At 35.7% G+C, this 15,971-nt stretch overlaps 1 protein-coding gene across 4 annotated transcripts; it reads left to right on the forward strand.

Moving 5' to 3' along the window:
* The first annotated feature begins 270 nt into the window (after positions 1-270).
* On the forward strand, positions 271-15,567 carry slc1a2a (solute carrier family 1 member 2a). 4 transcript variants are annotated; one of them, XM_052136799.1, is made up of 13 exons: positions 272-426; positions 665-726; positions 7,150-7,289; positions 8,497-8,649; positions 9,367-9,617; positions 9,787-9,919; positions 10,707-10,833; positions 11,104-11,337; positions 11,495-11,689; positions 12,305-12,439; positions 12,665-12,887; positions 13,645-13,696; positions 13,854-15,567. In XM_052136799.1, the coding sequence occupies exons 2-12, from the start codon at positions 671-673 to the stop codon at positions 13,660-13,662; spliced, it is 1,665 nt and encodes a 554-aa protein (XP_051992759.1). In that variant the 5' UTR covers positions 272-426; positions 665-670; the 3' UTR covers positions 13,663-13,696; positions 13,854-15,567. The 4 variants fall into 4 exon arrangements, with proteins under 4 accessions (XP_051992749.1, XP_051992759.1, XP_051992740.1 ...); XM_052136789.1 differs by having other exon boundaries at positions 271-426; positions 13,645-15,567; XM_052136780.1 differs by lacking the exon at positions 13,645-13,696 and having other exon boundaries at positions 273-426.
* The last annotated feature ends 404 nt before the right edge of the window (positions 15,568-15,971 follow it).

The raw sequence follows: 15,971 nt of genomic DNA on the forward strand, positions 1-15,971 counted from the left end.
ACATTGATCATATTGGGCATGTTGTAAAAACCAACAATTAATAGATAAGCATTTACTTTTTGCCCTCCATACATTTCTTAACATTGTACATACTTTAGTAATGTGCATTGGCTAGTAATATATTGCCTTATTTTATCAGGTTTAATCTTTCTGGAGCCAAAAGAACTCTGAGCCAAGTCAAAATGAAACATAAAAACATTCTTAAACTTCTTAAATTAATGTAACCTAAGTACTAATTGGCCAACCTTTTATAGGAAGTTTTCTTTCTGTTCTATGTAGCCAATAGGAAGAAGGCTGATGCCAAAAAAATCAGGTGGCGGACCACCACTACCTTCACTCACTCCAGCGAATCTGTGGTCGATGGGATTCCAGGGGTCAGTTCATCAGAGTCAGCTACCTCCCATAATACAAGTGGCTTAGTAAAATGTAGGTGTAGCATATTATTACTTACAATCTAAGTATTCAGTGTTTTTTATCCTTAGACCATCAACACTGTCAATATTTAAAAAACAAAGCATTCTGAATGCATTTACTGTTTCCCCTGTGCATTTTGCATAATTTATTTTACTGCGTATGGTATATACTGTAATATTCTTAATTGTTTATTAGTTGTATTTGTTTGATAATATACATTAAGTATCTTACTGGTTTAAATTTCTTGCAGTTGCTGATGGACACCTTGTATCCTCCTTGGACTCTCCTGCAACAGCACAGCCTGCCACAGTTGTAAGTGATAATTGTCTTTAGGTATTTGTTTGTTAGACCAAACATCCTTAGTAAATCGTGTCTGTGGTCCAGACTCAGGTTCAGTGTAAGGGGTCATCATATAGGGCAGGTAGGGGTACCCTCTGTCCCCCAGCAAGTAACCACTGACGTTTCCTATAATAGTGGTTTGTTAATACAAATATTTTTAAAAATACTAGAATTACAAAAAACAAACTATATATATATATATATATATATATATATATATATATATATATATATATATATATATATATATATATAGTATTGTGTAAGGCAAAACATACCTTGTTCAAATTTGTAGCACAGTAATGAATCCTGGAAAATTATGGCATCGTGCACCGACCCTGGCCATTTGGCTTCAACATTTGTGATGAGGTGGGATGCATCACATATTACCTAGTTAGTGTGGACCAGTAATGAGTGGCATTTAACGGTTTAAATATTGATTTAGCACCCAATATTCTATTGTTACCTGTACATTGATGCTATGGAATGACTTCCTATTAACATAGTCTCATTCATTGACTGAAGGAGCTTTAATAGGAATGTGGGATCCATCAATGCATCCAATGACATTTGGCAACCCTGAAATTGAAAGTTAGATGATTAGATACATTTAAAAATGATTGTGGATGTGTACATATGTAGAGTATGGATGGATAGATGAAGTAGTGCTATATGTAACTAAAAAGGTCTCTCATAGAATGTCATAGAAAGGATGAACCTGACACTCTTTGGGGTTCCTCTTTAAGGACTTTCAAAGGTTTGAGGCCAGGGAACTGCACAAAAGTGTGTAGGAACCGTTTGAGTGCAAGACATACTGTACAATCGGCCCTACACACAGTTGACTTTCCCACATGCTCTACATATTATACATAAAAACTCCCCATGGCCAGAAAAAAAAAAGAAGGGCAATGCTCAAAATGTGCTCTGTGTTAAGCGCCGATTTGCAATGTGTCATGTTGGATATGAAAGGTTTCAAAAGATTTGTTAAATAAAGAAACGATTCACGTGAAAAATATATATGTATATACGTGGCCTTATCACCCTCTCACTGTGGAAAAGATGTAATATAATCTGTTCTTCCAATTCCACTGGATCTTCTTCAAAAGATCTCTCTGAAACTGTGGCTGTGGCCACTAATTGCATGGTTGGTGGTTCGATTCCCAGCCCAAATGACTCCACATGCCAAAGTGTCCTTGGAAAAGACACTGAACCTCAAGTTGCTCCCAATGGCAGGCTAGTGCCTTGCATGGCAGCTCTACCATCATTGGTGTGTGAATGGGAGAATGTGATGCAATGTAAAGTATTTGGATACCGCCAAGGTTAAAAAGGCACTATATATGTGTAGACCATTGACCACTTTAGGGTTCGTATGTAGCGTGGGCCATTATTGTCTCAGTTATACTGATATAATGATACTTTAACAAATCTGTGTGGACTAATTAGGATGACTAAAATTTCATGCAAAATATCAATGCATCTTGATGCTGGGCGTCTCCTTTGAAACTAGAGTTGTGTTCCATTTTCATGCTCTATGTCGTGTGTCTGAAAATAGAGGGTGTAGAAGCTTGCTAATCTGTTACTACTTATGACCTGCAGGGTAGGTTCCTGACCCTGTGTCTGTGCACACGACAGCTTGTACGTGTGCTTGTGTGCAAGTATTAGGAAGTATTGTATTTACAGAGTCTGTTTCATGTTAACAGTGAAAGGGGGTTATAAAACACTTCTCTTGAAGTTGATCAAGTCTAGGCAAAGCTGCATGTCTATGCCTGAGGTATCTAGGCCTGTCTGTTCAAATAAAAAAAATACTCATGATATAATCTGAGGAACAATCAAACAGGATTCGTTTTTTTTGTTTAGTTTTTTTGTTTTATAACAGTGATATTTTGCTTCCTCCAAAAGATTAAACTTGAAAAGGCCTTTCTGTACACCTGGATTCTGTACAATTGCACTTCCAGCTCTAAGATGAGTCACTAATTTGCATTATAATAATGAGTTAAGGTTGCATCAGTCATTGCTTACTCTTTTGTAAAATAACACTGTAGGTTGCATTAATGTGTTCTCATGCAATTTTGTACTCAGCTGATTGGGATGTGGGAATGGTTTCACTTAAATAACCTAATTCACCTAAACAAGTAAGGGCTGAAAGTAAAATGATTATTATTAATATAATTAAATGATTTAGAATGTACAACAGTTAGCATAATGCATTGAAAAACATATTAAATTACACACTTAACATTTTTGCATCATTGGCTTCTGTAACATAAGCCAAGTCTTATTCAAGTTCTTGAATTTGCATGTAGTTTACTTTTTGATTATGCCCACTTGATGCATCACCCCTTTGCAATCCATGACTGAGCCAGTTTCACATTTTCGACCACTGACCTTTGTGTTGCTGTCAAGGATTTTATACAGTATGTTTACTCGTTCCCATAAGTGATCCACTATTAGGTCCTCTGATACAGTGTGGCAAAAGAGGAAGCCCAATCAATTTGGATTTGAATTGAAACCACCTACATATTTTGACTTAGAATATTTGAATGATATACAGTACTTTTTTACCAAAATGAAATGTATTCAAGTGTTAAAAAAGTGTTCAAATCCTTTCACTATAAGGTGTAAAATATCTGTATCAGGTGGACAACACACTAACATCACCCATGTGAGCCACCACATGCTTGTGTTGTAACTTACAGTATTCATGCTATATAAGTATTGGGAGTTACACTCTTGGTAAACTTTAGTGTTTTTGTCCTTTCGATCGCAATATTTTGATAATTTGTTTAAGTTCCTGTATTTACAATTCTTGCATTTTTGCATTTAAAATAGTTTCAGAGTATGCATGTCATTGCATGAACACAAGGTCACATAATCAATGTGATTTTAAAACCATAGATTTCCTATCCAATGATGTGTACCGTATAGGAATGTACATTTTGTCTGTATATGATAAGACATGTAAAGCTTGAAAGTGAAAGTGTGTGTACATTATGTACTCTCATCTGAGTATGTATGTGTACAATATTTGTGTGTGTAAACAATGTCTATGTATGTGGGATTAGGGAGGCTCAGAACAGATTAGTTAATTATAGACACCTGTCTGCTAAGCATGGAGACTGGAGTCAGGTGGATGAGCTTGAAGAGTGTGCTGGACAGCAGATGTGACACCATGTGCCTATGCACATTCCCTGCATGTGGCTACGCACCACACTCTTGGCTTTCACAAAACACATTTTTAGAACTCTGGTAGGCAAGTGGCTAACCAGCAGGTTTACTACAGATAGATTTCTACTAAGAATGCAGTGTTAGTATCTTGTGTGGTTGGATACAACTGTATAGCCATTGTTTTGTCATCACCAATTATTGAACATTTATAAGTGCATGTCTGGTTTTATGAAAATAGATTATTTGCTGCATCATAAACATGAAACATCTCTTAGAAGGCCTTGGTTCTCGTGCCACTGTTTGTTCTCTGTTCTGATTGGATGGACATGAACGAAAGCCTGAAGTGTCAGTGCTTAGAGGCCATGAGAATCCATGCCTATTTCTGTCATGTTGGACCTGCGTTTGCATGCAACTGGAAGGTCATCACAGGGCAAGATTGTGTTTCCCTTCAATGACGCAACATGTACACTAGTATGAAACCATGATATAATTTCAAAGAAAAGATTCACAAAGGCTATATTAATTACAACAATTTTGAATTTGTTGTAATTAACTGGTCACATATAAATTAATTCACCATATATGCACATGGGTTGAAAAAGTTTCTGAACTCTTCAATAATTGATTTAATCATTCGTTTTGAGTATCTACATATCAACAGCTTTGTAAACCCATCTTCTTTGAATGACTGCTTCCCCCGATTCTGTATTTTATGTCATGTATCACTCTTTGATTGCATTCCTTCATTCCAGAGGTCAATAGAGAAGGGGGGGATGAGTGAGAGAGAGAGAGAGAGAGAGAGAGAGAGAGAGAGAGAGAGAGAGAGAGAAAGAGAGAAGATGAGAAGTTTCAAACATATAAGATACTACTTACACATACTAATCTGTGTGCTAGACTCCTCCCTTCTGTTGCCCAGGGGAGCCCTTAGCAGCATCTCTTCATTCATTTCACTAGCACTAATGGTGGGATAAGACCAATTCATATAGAGAGGATTGAAACTGGAATGTTTTGTCTGTCAGTGTGATTGAATACATCTTGCAAGGAAGTTTTGGTGATTGCATTAGAGCCATCACTTTTTATACTGCTGTCCATCTGGTGCTTGGAGTTTTTATTGAAATTTCTAATAACCAGGACCAGATTCCCTGATGGATAAATTGTAGATTGACTGTCTATTATTCAAAGCTATTTGTATTGCTCATGGCTGTATAGGAAACTGTTGTGAAGCCATTCCCTGTCAATAACTGCTCTACAACAGGTAAGGTGGATTGATGAAAAGCCTCTCAGGATATTTTTCTCAAGATCTTCTTGATTGCTCTTGTATTGTTGCTGTTTTTGTTTTGTAAATTTTGAATAGCTTTGATGTAATGGGGATTTGAGCTTGATTATTACATTTGGTTTGCAAAGCTGTTTGTTTATTTAACTTTCTTTGGTTTGTGATAAGAATGTGGATTCTGCAGGTGGTTGCAGCAAATGCCTGTATATTTCTTTAATATCATTGCTTCAGTTAATTAAATAACATGAATGAACTGATTTCTAAAGTGATCCAAGTACCAAGCACTTAATATAGAAATAATTTACAACTCATTTTGTCACTCGCCAGTTCATGTCAATGAGATTTACTTTGTAATAGATACAAAGGACCTTGGTAATTGATCTAATGACATTGGTATCAAGTTTGTTTTATTCAGTGCTTTGCCCTTTTACCTTTATAATATCTGCAGCATTTTCACACAATAATATAATGTTTAGGTCTAAGCAATATATTTGTTGTCAGAACTAAGCAATTACCAATCAAATCTTTTTGGAGAGTCATATATGCTATTATTTACCATGTCAAACACAAACATGAATTGAAACCTTGAATTTTCCAGCATACTCGCTACTGTTGTGCAACTCAATTAGTTGCTCGAATGGCTAAAATTATCCAGTTACCAGGCTTATATCGCATTAGGGCTGAATCTGTTACTCTGAGAGTTCACAATGTACACAAACAATACAGGACATTATTTTATGTCATTATAAAAGATTGTGATTCTTTTCAAAGTATTTTGTTTTGAAAGATGGGGATGTAGTATTTTAAATCTAATTTATTTAATATTTCCATGCCGGTAATGATCATTGGACAGTACTGGTCAAAAATGGGAATAGTTAATTAATTTGTAATAGACTGCCTTTTCCATACATACTGTAAATTACTAGTCATCTGTGTAAACCATTGTTAGACAAGACATGCAACTTGGTTGATACTCAACTGGACATAAAACATTCTGCTGGACAGTTGCATGCATGTGCTTAATTACTGCTAGCCTAGAGGTTATGCAACCAAACAAGGTTATCTCTGTTGGGGAGGGAAGAATGACTTCTAAGAACCTTATAATCCAGACCACAAACAGTAAAGCTAAGCGACTGTAATATCATGTGACATGAGATGACTACCTGTACTAGTTGGTGGACAGCTGGTATAAGACAGTAAAGGTAATGGCAGAGTGTCAGATGTGTTAAAACCATGGAATTCCTGGAAAAATTATTCACAGTACTGCTGATGTAAACACACTGTATACTCAAACTTCTGCATGATCAATACAAATTGTCTTAAGGCCATTACTTGGAAGCTGATATCTGATATTATAACGCAGTATAAAAAAAAATCTCCAAACTCATGATTACACTCAAGTCCTCTTGCCTGTGCAAATAAATAAATAAAATGCTTTGATAACATGATTACAATATTCATGTACCATGGTATTTACATGGTACTCCAAGGTACTTGAATATCATGGTAGCCTAATGCCATGCTGTGACAGTAAATGTCTAACATTGTTAGTGAATTTACTATTTTATAGAACACACATTACTATCTAGAAAACCCAACCAGACATGCTTTTCTATTTTGTTCAGTTAGAAGTGTGCATTTGCTTTCTTGATTGATTGCATCTGTAAAATCAATGTAGATAAAAACGTTAGATCTAAATACAAGTTATTTGAACATCATTATCATGCTGTGTCAAAATGTCGACAGGACATACCATACGCAAACACATCTTGGTCACACATGCTGACAGCACCAACAATTTCTTTTTTGAACATGATTTATGAATTAATTTTGTTTGAAATGGTAATTCTCAGAAGGACATGTGGAAACACAAGCTAGTACCATACTGTACTGATGATGATCCTCAATCAGATCATTTATATACAGACAGCTCATGCGGCAATTGTTTTCTTCACCAGTGGCAACAAAATGCAGAGGCAAGTGGAGGTCAAAATGCATGAGAGTCATTTGGATCCCCTTCCACCACCTGAGGAATCCATGTGTGGAAGCATTTGTGACAAAATCACGAAGAACATGCTACTAACACTCACCATTCTCGGCAAGTTACTTTAGAGTGTGTGTCTAAGTGTGTGAGGCATTTATACATTGAGACACCCTGTAGTTTTTGCTATACTATTGTTGAATGGTACTGCTTGGTAAAAGTCTGCTAATGAAACAGCAGTCATTAGTGACTTTGTTAAAATAGGCATAGCTATAAGTTATTGAATTTTATGAAAGATTTTACATGTCACATTTGTCAGCAATACATAAATTTAACAACATGATGGTTCCAAGCTATCCAAGCTAACAGTAAGCCCTTTGTTCGGTTAGATGCGTATTGCTGTTTTTATGGATGTTTGCATTAATGTCTGATTTGATGAATATTTATGTGGAGATGTGCCATAAGATAGTGGCACAAAAAAACATGCAATAAAGCATATCCATTTATTGCACTCTGTTACTGTATTAAAGCACTGAATTCACTAGTTAATAAGCTGACAATGTTTTTTTCATTGCATTTTACTCCATGCAACTGGCATTTGACACCTAGCAGGCAATATTTGTTGTAGACATTTTAGCATATGTGGCATGTGCATCTGAAGAAATAGACCACCATTTGTTAATCAAGGTTATTTTTGCTTCCGTATTTGGCTATAAGAAATGAGCATCAAGGCCTTAAATTGTTATTTTAATAGTAGTAAAAGACATTGTTTATTTATCTATTTTACACTGATATTTACTCAGTTGGCTATTCATTTCTGATCCAAACAACATGACCTAAAGACAGATATCTAAGTTGTGCTCAAAAAGTGGAACATTGCCATTGGTTGTTTGTATTTACTTCTTATAGTGGTTTAGAGTGATTATGAACCCCTTAACAAGAAGTCCATAAATAAATCAAAATATGCTATATACACAGAAATAGATTTGCTTTTGTTTATTTGTAATTTACCACATGTTCTCTCATAGTAAATTAGAGTACACTACTTCTAGCAAAGCTCCATGGAACAACCTAAAATGCATCGCTCAAGGGCATAACAGTGACATGGGCACTCTTTGTAAATGTCCTATGGTTTAGAGACTTACCCACCAAGCAATAACCATTCAACTAAACTACATTTGTCAATGTTACAGAAATGGCAACACATTAATGCCGTTAAAGTTCATGTCTAAGTCAAATTTAAAAAAATTAGCATTTTGTTTCTTGTGGCAACAATGCATTTCTATACCAAGATGTTAATGGCTATTCTCTGTCTGTACTTCAGGTGTGATTACAGGCTCAGTAGCTGGTACTCTACTGCGGTATGCATCCCCACTTCCCGCCGATGTCATTATGGTTATTTCCTTCCCTGGTGATATTCTCATGAGGATGTTAAAAATGGTGATTTTGCCTCTGATCATCTCAAGTTTGATCACAGGTACTGCTACACAATTTGCTTAACACCTCCAATAGTGAGAGCAAATCAATGGCATTATTTTTACCCAGTTATACTGATAATATATGCTGGACAGGGCCGTTTCTGAACATATGGGGGCCCTAAGCGAAATCCTACTTGGAGGCCTTCAGGTCACAGAAAAATATGCATCTAAATTTTAATTCTCAGTAACAGTAATTTTCTAATGACTTAAAAATTTAAAAAAATAAAATAAAATTCCCTAGCAATTCAGTGAGAGGTATTTTCCAAAAAGCATGCCTGAAAATGTTGTTCAGTGGTTCATTTGAAGATTTTTAAACATTCAAGTTAAAAACAAACAAACATATGAAAGCTGAAAAATGTAAAGCACGTGATGTATCGAAGATGCAAAATTACATATTTCCAACTCATAACTGAGATTAAGAAATTTTGTAACAGAAATAACTTGCATGCAAAGTTTGATACATTTTCATTATACATCAGCTATATACATTATATATACAGCTAAAAAGTTATAGTTGCTTAAATAAGAAAATTGTAAAAAGAAAGAATAACAACAGAATTAAAGAAAAAGCTTTGCTGTGTGAAACCACAAATATACATTTTATATAACTACATTTCTTATTTACAAGTGTAGACAAACATTTATGTGAAAATACAGGGGTATTGCATGTTAGTACAAAATTTTAAATAAAAAATAAATGTTTTCTGTGTTTGTAGGTTTAGCAGGGTTGGATGCCAAGTCCAGTGGCCGCTTGGGTACAAGAGCCATGGTGTACTATATGTCTACCACCATCATCGCAGCTGTGCTGGGGGTGGTCTTGGTGCTGCTCATCCACCCTGGTAACCCCAAGTTAAAGGCAAACCTCGGCGAAGGGAAAAAAAATGATGAAGTCTCCAGTTTAGATGCCTTCTTTGATCTAATCAGAAATCTTTTTCCAGAGAATCTTGTACAGGCTTGCTTTCAACAGGTGTGTACTTAAGTATTCTTTTTATTTCAAATGTTTGTACCCCAGAGGATTCAGTTTCATATCTAATATAATGAAAATAATTTCAACTACTATAATAATAACCTGTATTTGTAAAGCACTCATTAGTCTTTCATTAATATTAAAAATACTTCTTTCACTCTTTATGTAGATCCAAACTGTTACTAACAAGGTAGAAGTAGCTCCTCCTCCTCCAACACGATTTGGACGAAATGCCACCAAGACTGCAACAAAATATGTGATCAAGAAATCTCTTCAATTCAAGAGCGGCATGAATGTGTTAGGTACTGTATTAGATGCCTTTTGATTTTTATGATATATGAAAACAATATATATCCTCAGTGACCACTTTATAAGGTAGACCTGTACACCTACTTATTATAGCGATTATCTTATCAGCCAATTGTGTAGCAGCAATGCATAAAACAATTTATATATGGGCCAGGAGCTTCAGTTAACTTTCACATTAACCATCCTAATGGGGAAAAATGCCATCTCAGTGATTTTGACCATGGCATGACTATTAGTGCCAGATGGGCTGGTTTGAGTATTTCTGTAACTGCTGATCTCATGGGATTTTTTTTTTACGCTCAAATTTACTGAGTACCAAGTGGAATGCAGAAAGCATAACATATTGAACATTGGGGCAGATAGTCTAAAAAAGCAGAAGACCATGTTGGGTTCCACTTTTGTCATCCAAGAACAGAAAGCTGAGGCTTTTTTTTTTTTTTTGGCACCATTATGAGTAAAATCTAGAGACTGTTGAGCGTAAAAATCCCAGGAGATCAGCAGTTACAGAAATACTCATATCAACCTGTCTGGCACCAATAGTCATGCCATGGTCGAAATCACTGAGATCAAATTTTTCCCCCATTCTGATGGTTGATGTGAACATTAACTGAAGATCATGACCTGTATGTGCAGGATTTTATGCATTGCACTGCTGCCACATGATTGGCCGATTATATAATCTCATGAATAAGTAGGTGTACCTAATAAAGTGCTCACTGAGTGTATAAATATCTGGTTAAAAACTGCATGTAAACTTGATGACCATGTGTGTTTTTATAGGTATCATTGGCTTCTTTGTGGCATTTGGGATTTGCATGGGAAAGATGGGCGAAAAGGCCAAACTCATGGTTGACTTTTTCAACGTTCTAAACGAGATCGTCATGAAGCTTGTCGGCATGATCATGTGGTAAGCTTTCTTCATTATTAATGACAAGAGTAGTTTACATAAGTTCCATTTTCCTCTTTTAGTAATGTATTTGTAAGTGGACAATCCAACCATTGACCGGATTTATTAACTGTAACATATATAAATTATGGTGATTGTAACTGTCTGCCTCAACCTGTATATAACTGGCTTGCTAATCAATTGTCTGTTGCATTTATTACCTGTCGTTCAATTACTGATTATTACCAACTGTTAGTTTCGCTTGACCTGAACATCTCTGTTATTTAACAGGTTTTCCCCCATTGGTATAGCATGTCTGATCTGCGGAAAAATTATTTCCATCAATGATCTGGAGGTGGTGGCAAGGCAACTTGGAATGTACATGGTCACTGTTATCGTTGGACTTATCATTCACGGAGCCATATTCCTTCCGTTAATATATTTTGTATTTGTTCGGAAAAACCCATTCACATTCTTTATGGGAATGTTCCAGGCTTGGGTTACTGCTTTAGGAACAGCCTCTAGGTAAATAATATATTTTTTCTACTTAATCATTGCACATTATTTTTGGACCTTTGGATTTAAAAAAAAAAATTGTCATGTGGGCCTTGAAATATAAGTTTGCTTTTAAGTTGGGTTATGTATAATGACAAGAGCTTGTCTTAATATCATTCTTTTGCAGTGCTGGCACATTACCTGTTACTTTTCGCTGTCTGGAAGAAAACTTGGGGATTGACAAGAGAGTGACCCGATTTGTACTACCTGTTGGAGCAACAATCAACATGGATGGTACAGCACTTTATGAGGCTGTAGCGGCCATCTTTATTGCGCAGATGAATGGAATAGAACTTGATCCTGGTCAGATTGCTACTGTCAGGTAAGCCCAAAACATTGGAATACATGGAGTACATGTATTTGAAATACAAAGAAATTATAGAATTCTGATGTATTTGCTGTATTCACGTATTTGCTGATTCACTTACCACTTGACAAATACTAACATAGAGCAGGCAGTTGCCAAGTGACTGCATAAACCCTGTTGAAAAAATAGCTTAAACCAGCCTAAGCTGGTATTAATCGTCCTGATTGATGGTTTTAGAGAGGTTTTGGCAATTTTTTAGCTGGACAGGCTGGTAGATCTGCTGGTCTCCCAGCTAAACCAACTGAACACCAGCTTGGCCAAGCTAGGAGACCAGCTTTAAGCAGCTAAGAATGGCAAGCAAACTTAAAAAAATTGGAAATTATTGAAACTTTTTTTTAACAAAAGTATCTAATAATAATTATTTATTTTATAAATTGAAAAAAAAAAATTATAAAAAAAAATAAATAAAAATATATATATATATATATATATATATATATATATATATATATATATATATATATATATATATATATAAAATAATAAAATATATCACACTATACCCTTTTCAAAGTAATAATGGGAATCTAATGTAATCAAATAATTTTTTGCTGCTGTGTTTTTACATAGTCTTACAGCTACCCTTGCCAGCGTAGGAGCAGCCAGTATTCCCAGTGCTGGTCTGGTGACTATGCTTCTGATCTTGACTGCGGTGGGATTACCGACTTCAGACATCAGTTTACTGGTAGCAGTCGACTGGCTACTGTAAGTAAAGTCCACCTCTTCTTTTAATTGCTGTTTCAATGGTCCACAATTTTTAGTTCAAGTAATGTTTTCAATCAAGAGCATAAATGGTCACAGCTTTAGAATTCTGCTGTAAAGTAAATTTCATAACATGTTTGGCCATTTAATGCACAAGCCCTAATGGTATATACATTAAAGTTGAGAGAGGTGGCACCTGTCTTTGTTTCCTTTTACCTTATCAAACAGGGATCGTTTCCGAACATCGGTCAATGTTATTGGTGATTCGTATGGGGCAGGCATTGTGTACCACCTCTCCAAAGATGAGCTTGACTCATTTGATGCCCAGCAAATGAGGCCCGAAGAAGACTTTGAGATGGCCAAGACACAATCCTTTTTTGAGAATAACAGTAACCATGGTGTATATTCATCTCGCAACTCCTGTCACCAAATCCAAATAGATGACTGCAAGGTACATTTCACTCTCACAGACATAGAGACTTGTATGTAGATGCTTTCTTTTCGTTCCCTATTATTGAATGTACCATTATGATTTTTTTTTATCCTTTTTGTATTATGGACATTTCTTATGTGAATGCATAAGATATCACAGAGATGAAACCAAATGAAGGAATAAATAAATATGATCTTATTTATTTGTTCTGGTTGTAGGTGAAATAGCAGTTTTTGTGCAGGATTTAAAAGTATCCATATCCACCTCAACGTTTGGAGATGGAACAAATTGGCATTATATACAGAGCTGTTCTATGTCTAAAGTTTCAAAATGTTTGTATTAGTATTAAGTCCAAGCTGGCTTTGGCTGATCTCATATTAAAATGAAAAGTGAGACCATATTACAGTGTATTAATGTGCACCCAATTTTTGTTTACCATCTTCTTCATTTGGGTGACAAAGGCTGCTATTTCTTTATGCTTGACAGAAAAGTGATTGTTCCATCAGTAGGAAACAAATCTCGAACATTTCATCAACCGCAGTTGTTGTTAAGACGTTTCTCTTTTTTTGTGAATTTTATACCTTTTTTTCACTGCAATCGAGTAGACTTTTTGACCCTGTGTTTCAAAAATGCATAGGTCCGTGTGGTAGCAAGCATGACACTTTTTCACAACCCCTTTAGAAGATCAGCTTTGGGCAGAGAAGTAGGAAAATGTCAAAGAAAATATACTTATATATAATATATAATCAAAATGATTTTTTCTATCTGTATTCAGTCTTTCAGCATTCTGTAAGGAATCCCGCTGCAGCTAATTAGTTGATCTTGTGGTGGGTACATTTCTGTAAATTTGGATATAAATTGTGCTGTTATTTCAAACTACCTGGATTCTCTGCTCCAAACCATAGACAGTTTAGTTAGCACCGGTAAATGCATTTTTACTGTGCCTTGGTCCAACAGTTAGTTGTTCCTGATAATTGCTTTCAGGTAACCTTGGCCTCAAATGGCTCCCCTGCGGACTTCTCACTTGTTGAGGAGGAACCATGGATACGCGGCTAACACAGCACACAGATCCAGCTCCGCCTTATCCTGAGTCCCACAAGCTTATCCTTTCGGGTGAAAACCAAAGCATATTGTCCGTCAGAAGTAAAAAAAAACTTTTCACATGCACAAGCACTGATTTAAAAAAAAAACATTAGAATCTCAGTACACTTGATTCACGCGGGGGGTTAGCTTGAGGTAGTTGGTGCTCTTAGGGTTCATCTGGCATAGTGTATAGAAAATGGTCAGCATTTTGAAAGTTTTATTTTGGGTGAGCGTGTTCTCAGCATGAAAGCACATTAACAAGCTCAATACTTGTAGTATCAAAGTGGCTTGCCCCAGCCTGGAATGCCAAACTGATTGTAGAGCACTACTAGTTGCAGGAGGAGAGAAGTGCAATTTGTTTGCTAAAGATACCTTTGACTGGTTTGGCTTAGATGGATTAACCCTTGGTGGCGGCACTCCAGATCAGCCTCTTATAAGAGCTTACCAAAGTACTTAAAGGTTCTGAAGTGGTTTGCCTCCAAATGCTGGCACTTATTTTTAGAGGCTGCTCGACGTAAATGCCACGTCACCAATTACATGGAGCGATTAGACATGCAGTATGACACTGAGGAGAGTGGCGTTTCTATCTGCAAGGACTGTTGGGTTACATTGATATCTTGGGGCTATAAAATCCTATATAGTGGACTGAATAAGGGGAAACACATTTTTCATAATCATTTATGTGTCCATGCGTGTTTTGGGGCATGTGTACTTGTTTATAATTGAAATAAGTTTTTGTGTTTGAGTGAGGGGACTTCCCTATGTGTCCGCATGCTTAAGCATACATTTAGGTTATGTCTGTATTCTGTGTGCTTTGATAAGTTGTTGATTTATGTATTTATTTGTTAAATTTCAATCTTGCCTTGAAGACAAAATGCAGACTGTGCAGACAGAATGTACATCGCAGCAGACTGTATGGCTCTAACATCAGATGCAATCACATTTTCTGTAATCATAGATTGCTAATCTTTGATTCCCTGTGGAGCCTTCTTGGAAACTCTGATATGAAGTCCAGTTGAATGGATTGTTAAATATTTATATTTTCATGCTGATAAGTGAGGCCCTCACATTGTTTGGCGCTGAGGTTGTTAAATGTAACTAACAGAAAAGAGATGAAATTATTGAGATCCTTAATTAAATCTGCAATATGTATTTGGTAGTTTTTGATTACGTTCATAGCAACATGATCAACATTCCACTTTTTGCACCACAATTTTCTCATTAAAGTGCCTCCTTGCACTTTGTGTAAATAAATACATATACTGTGTCATATTTTAGGTATTCATACAAACTAAAGTGTAGTATGAAAATTATACAAATTATGTTTTTATTTCACTTGGTTATATAGATTATAACAGGTTGTAGCTATCACTAAAATATACTGTACACATCACATGAAACTGTGAGAAATGTAAGATTGAGAAGTAAACATATATGTATATAAATCTAAGAATATGTTTCACGTGGAATCCACGATGGTTTTGTGTTCAGTTATTTTGTTTTGTTGAAGATTTTTGTGAGGGTTTAATACATTAGTGGGAGAAAAAAAAAAAATACTAAAAATTATGAACCAGCCTTGCTACAGATTAAACAGTCTTGCGGAGTGCAGAGAAAATAGTGTATGTGTATGAGTGTATGAAGTATCTTAAGAAAATTATACACAACCTAGATAACTATAATGTGAATGTGAGCACTATATTGGAATAGGACAGGCAGGGCCTGACAAAACTTTTATGTTAGTTGTGAGTATGATTTAGAAGAATATGGGTGTATATTAAATTAAACCATCCAGCTCTTTTTATTTGTGCAACCCTGTTTGGTTTCAAAGACATTGTACAACTTGCTTACCAAACTTGAATTTGTGTATACTTTTTCAATTTGTATTTTTCCTCTATTTTTCTATGAATGTCTTTAACAAGTTGTAAATAAAGGCAATGTTTCTTGTCTCATTAGTATGTTTCTTTTTGTCTTCCAAAGTCTTTGGGCAGTGGGTCTAAACCATATGTATATACACCTGTA

Source organism: Xyrauchen texanus, chromosome 1 (assembly GCF_025860055.1).
Source record: "Xyrauchen texanus isolate HMW12.3.18 chromosome 1, RBS_HiC_50CHRs, whole genome shotgun sequence".
Taxonomy (NCBI): domain Eukaryota; kingdom Metazoa; phylum Chordata; class Actinopteri; order Cypriniformes; family Catostomidae; genus Xyrauchen; species Xyrauchen texanus.

Coding starts and splice junctions, on each gene's coding strand:
- slc1a2a (XM_052136780.1), top strand. CDS start 671: ATGGACACCTTGTATCCTCCTTGGACTCTCCTGCAACAGCACAGCCTG. Junction 12,440..12,664: donor GTAGCAGTCGACTGGCTACT/GTAAGTAAAGTC, acceptor CTTATCAAACAG/GGATCGTTTCCGAACATCGG. Junction 12,888..13,853: donor TCCAAATAGATGACTGCAAG/GTACATTTCACT, acceptor AATTGCTTTCAG/GTAACCTTGGCCTCAAATGG.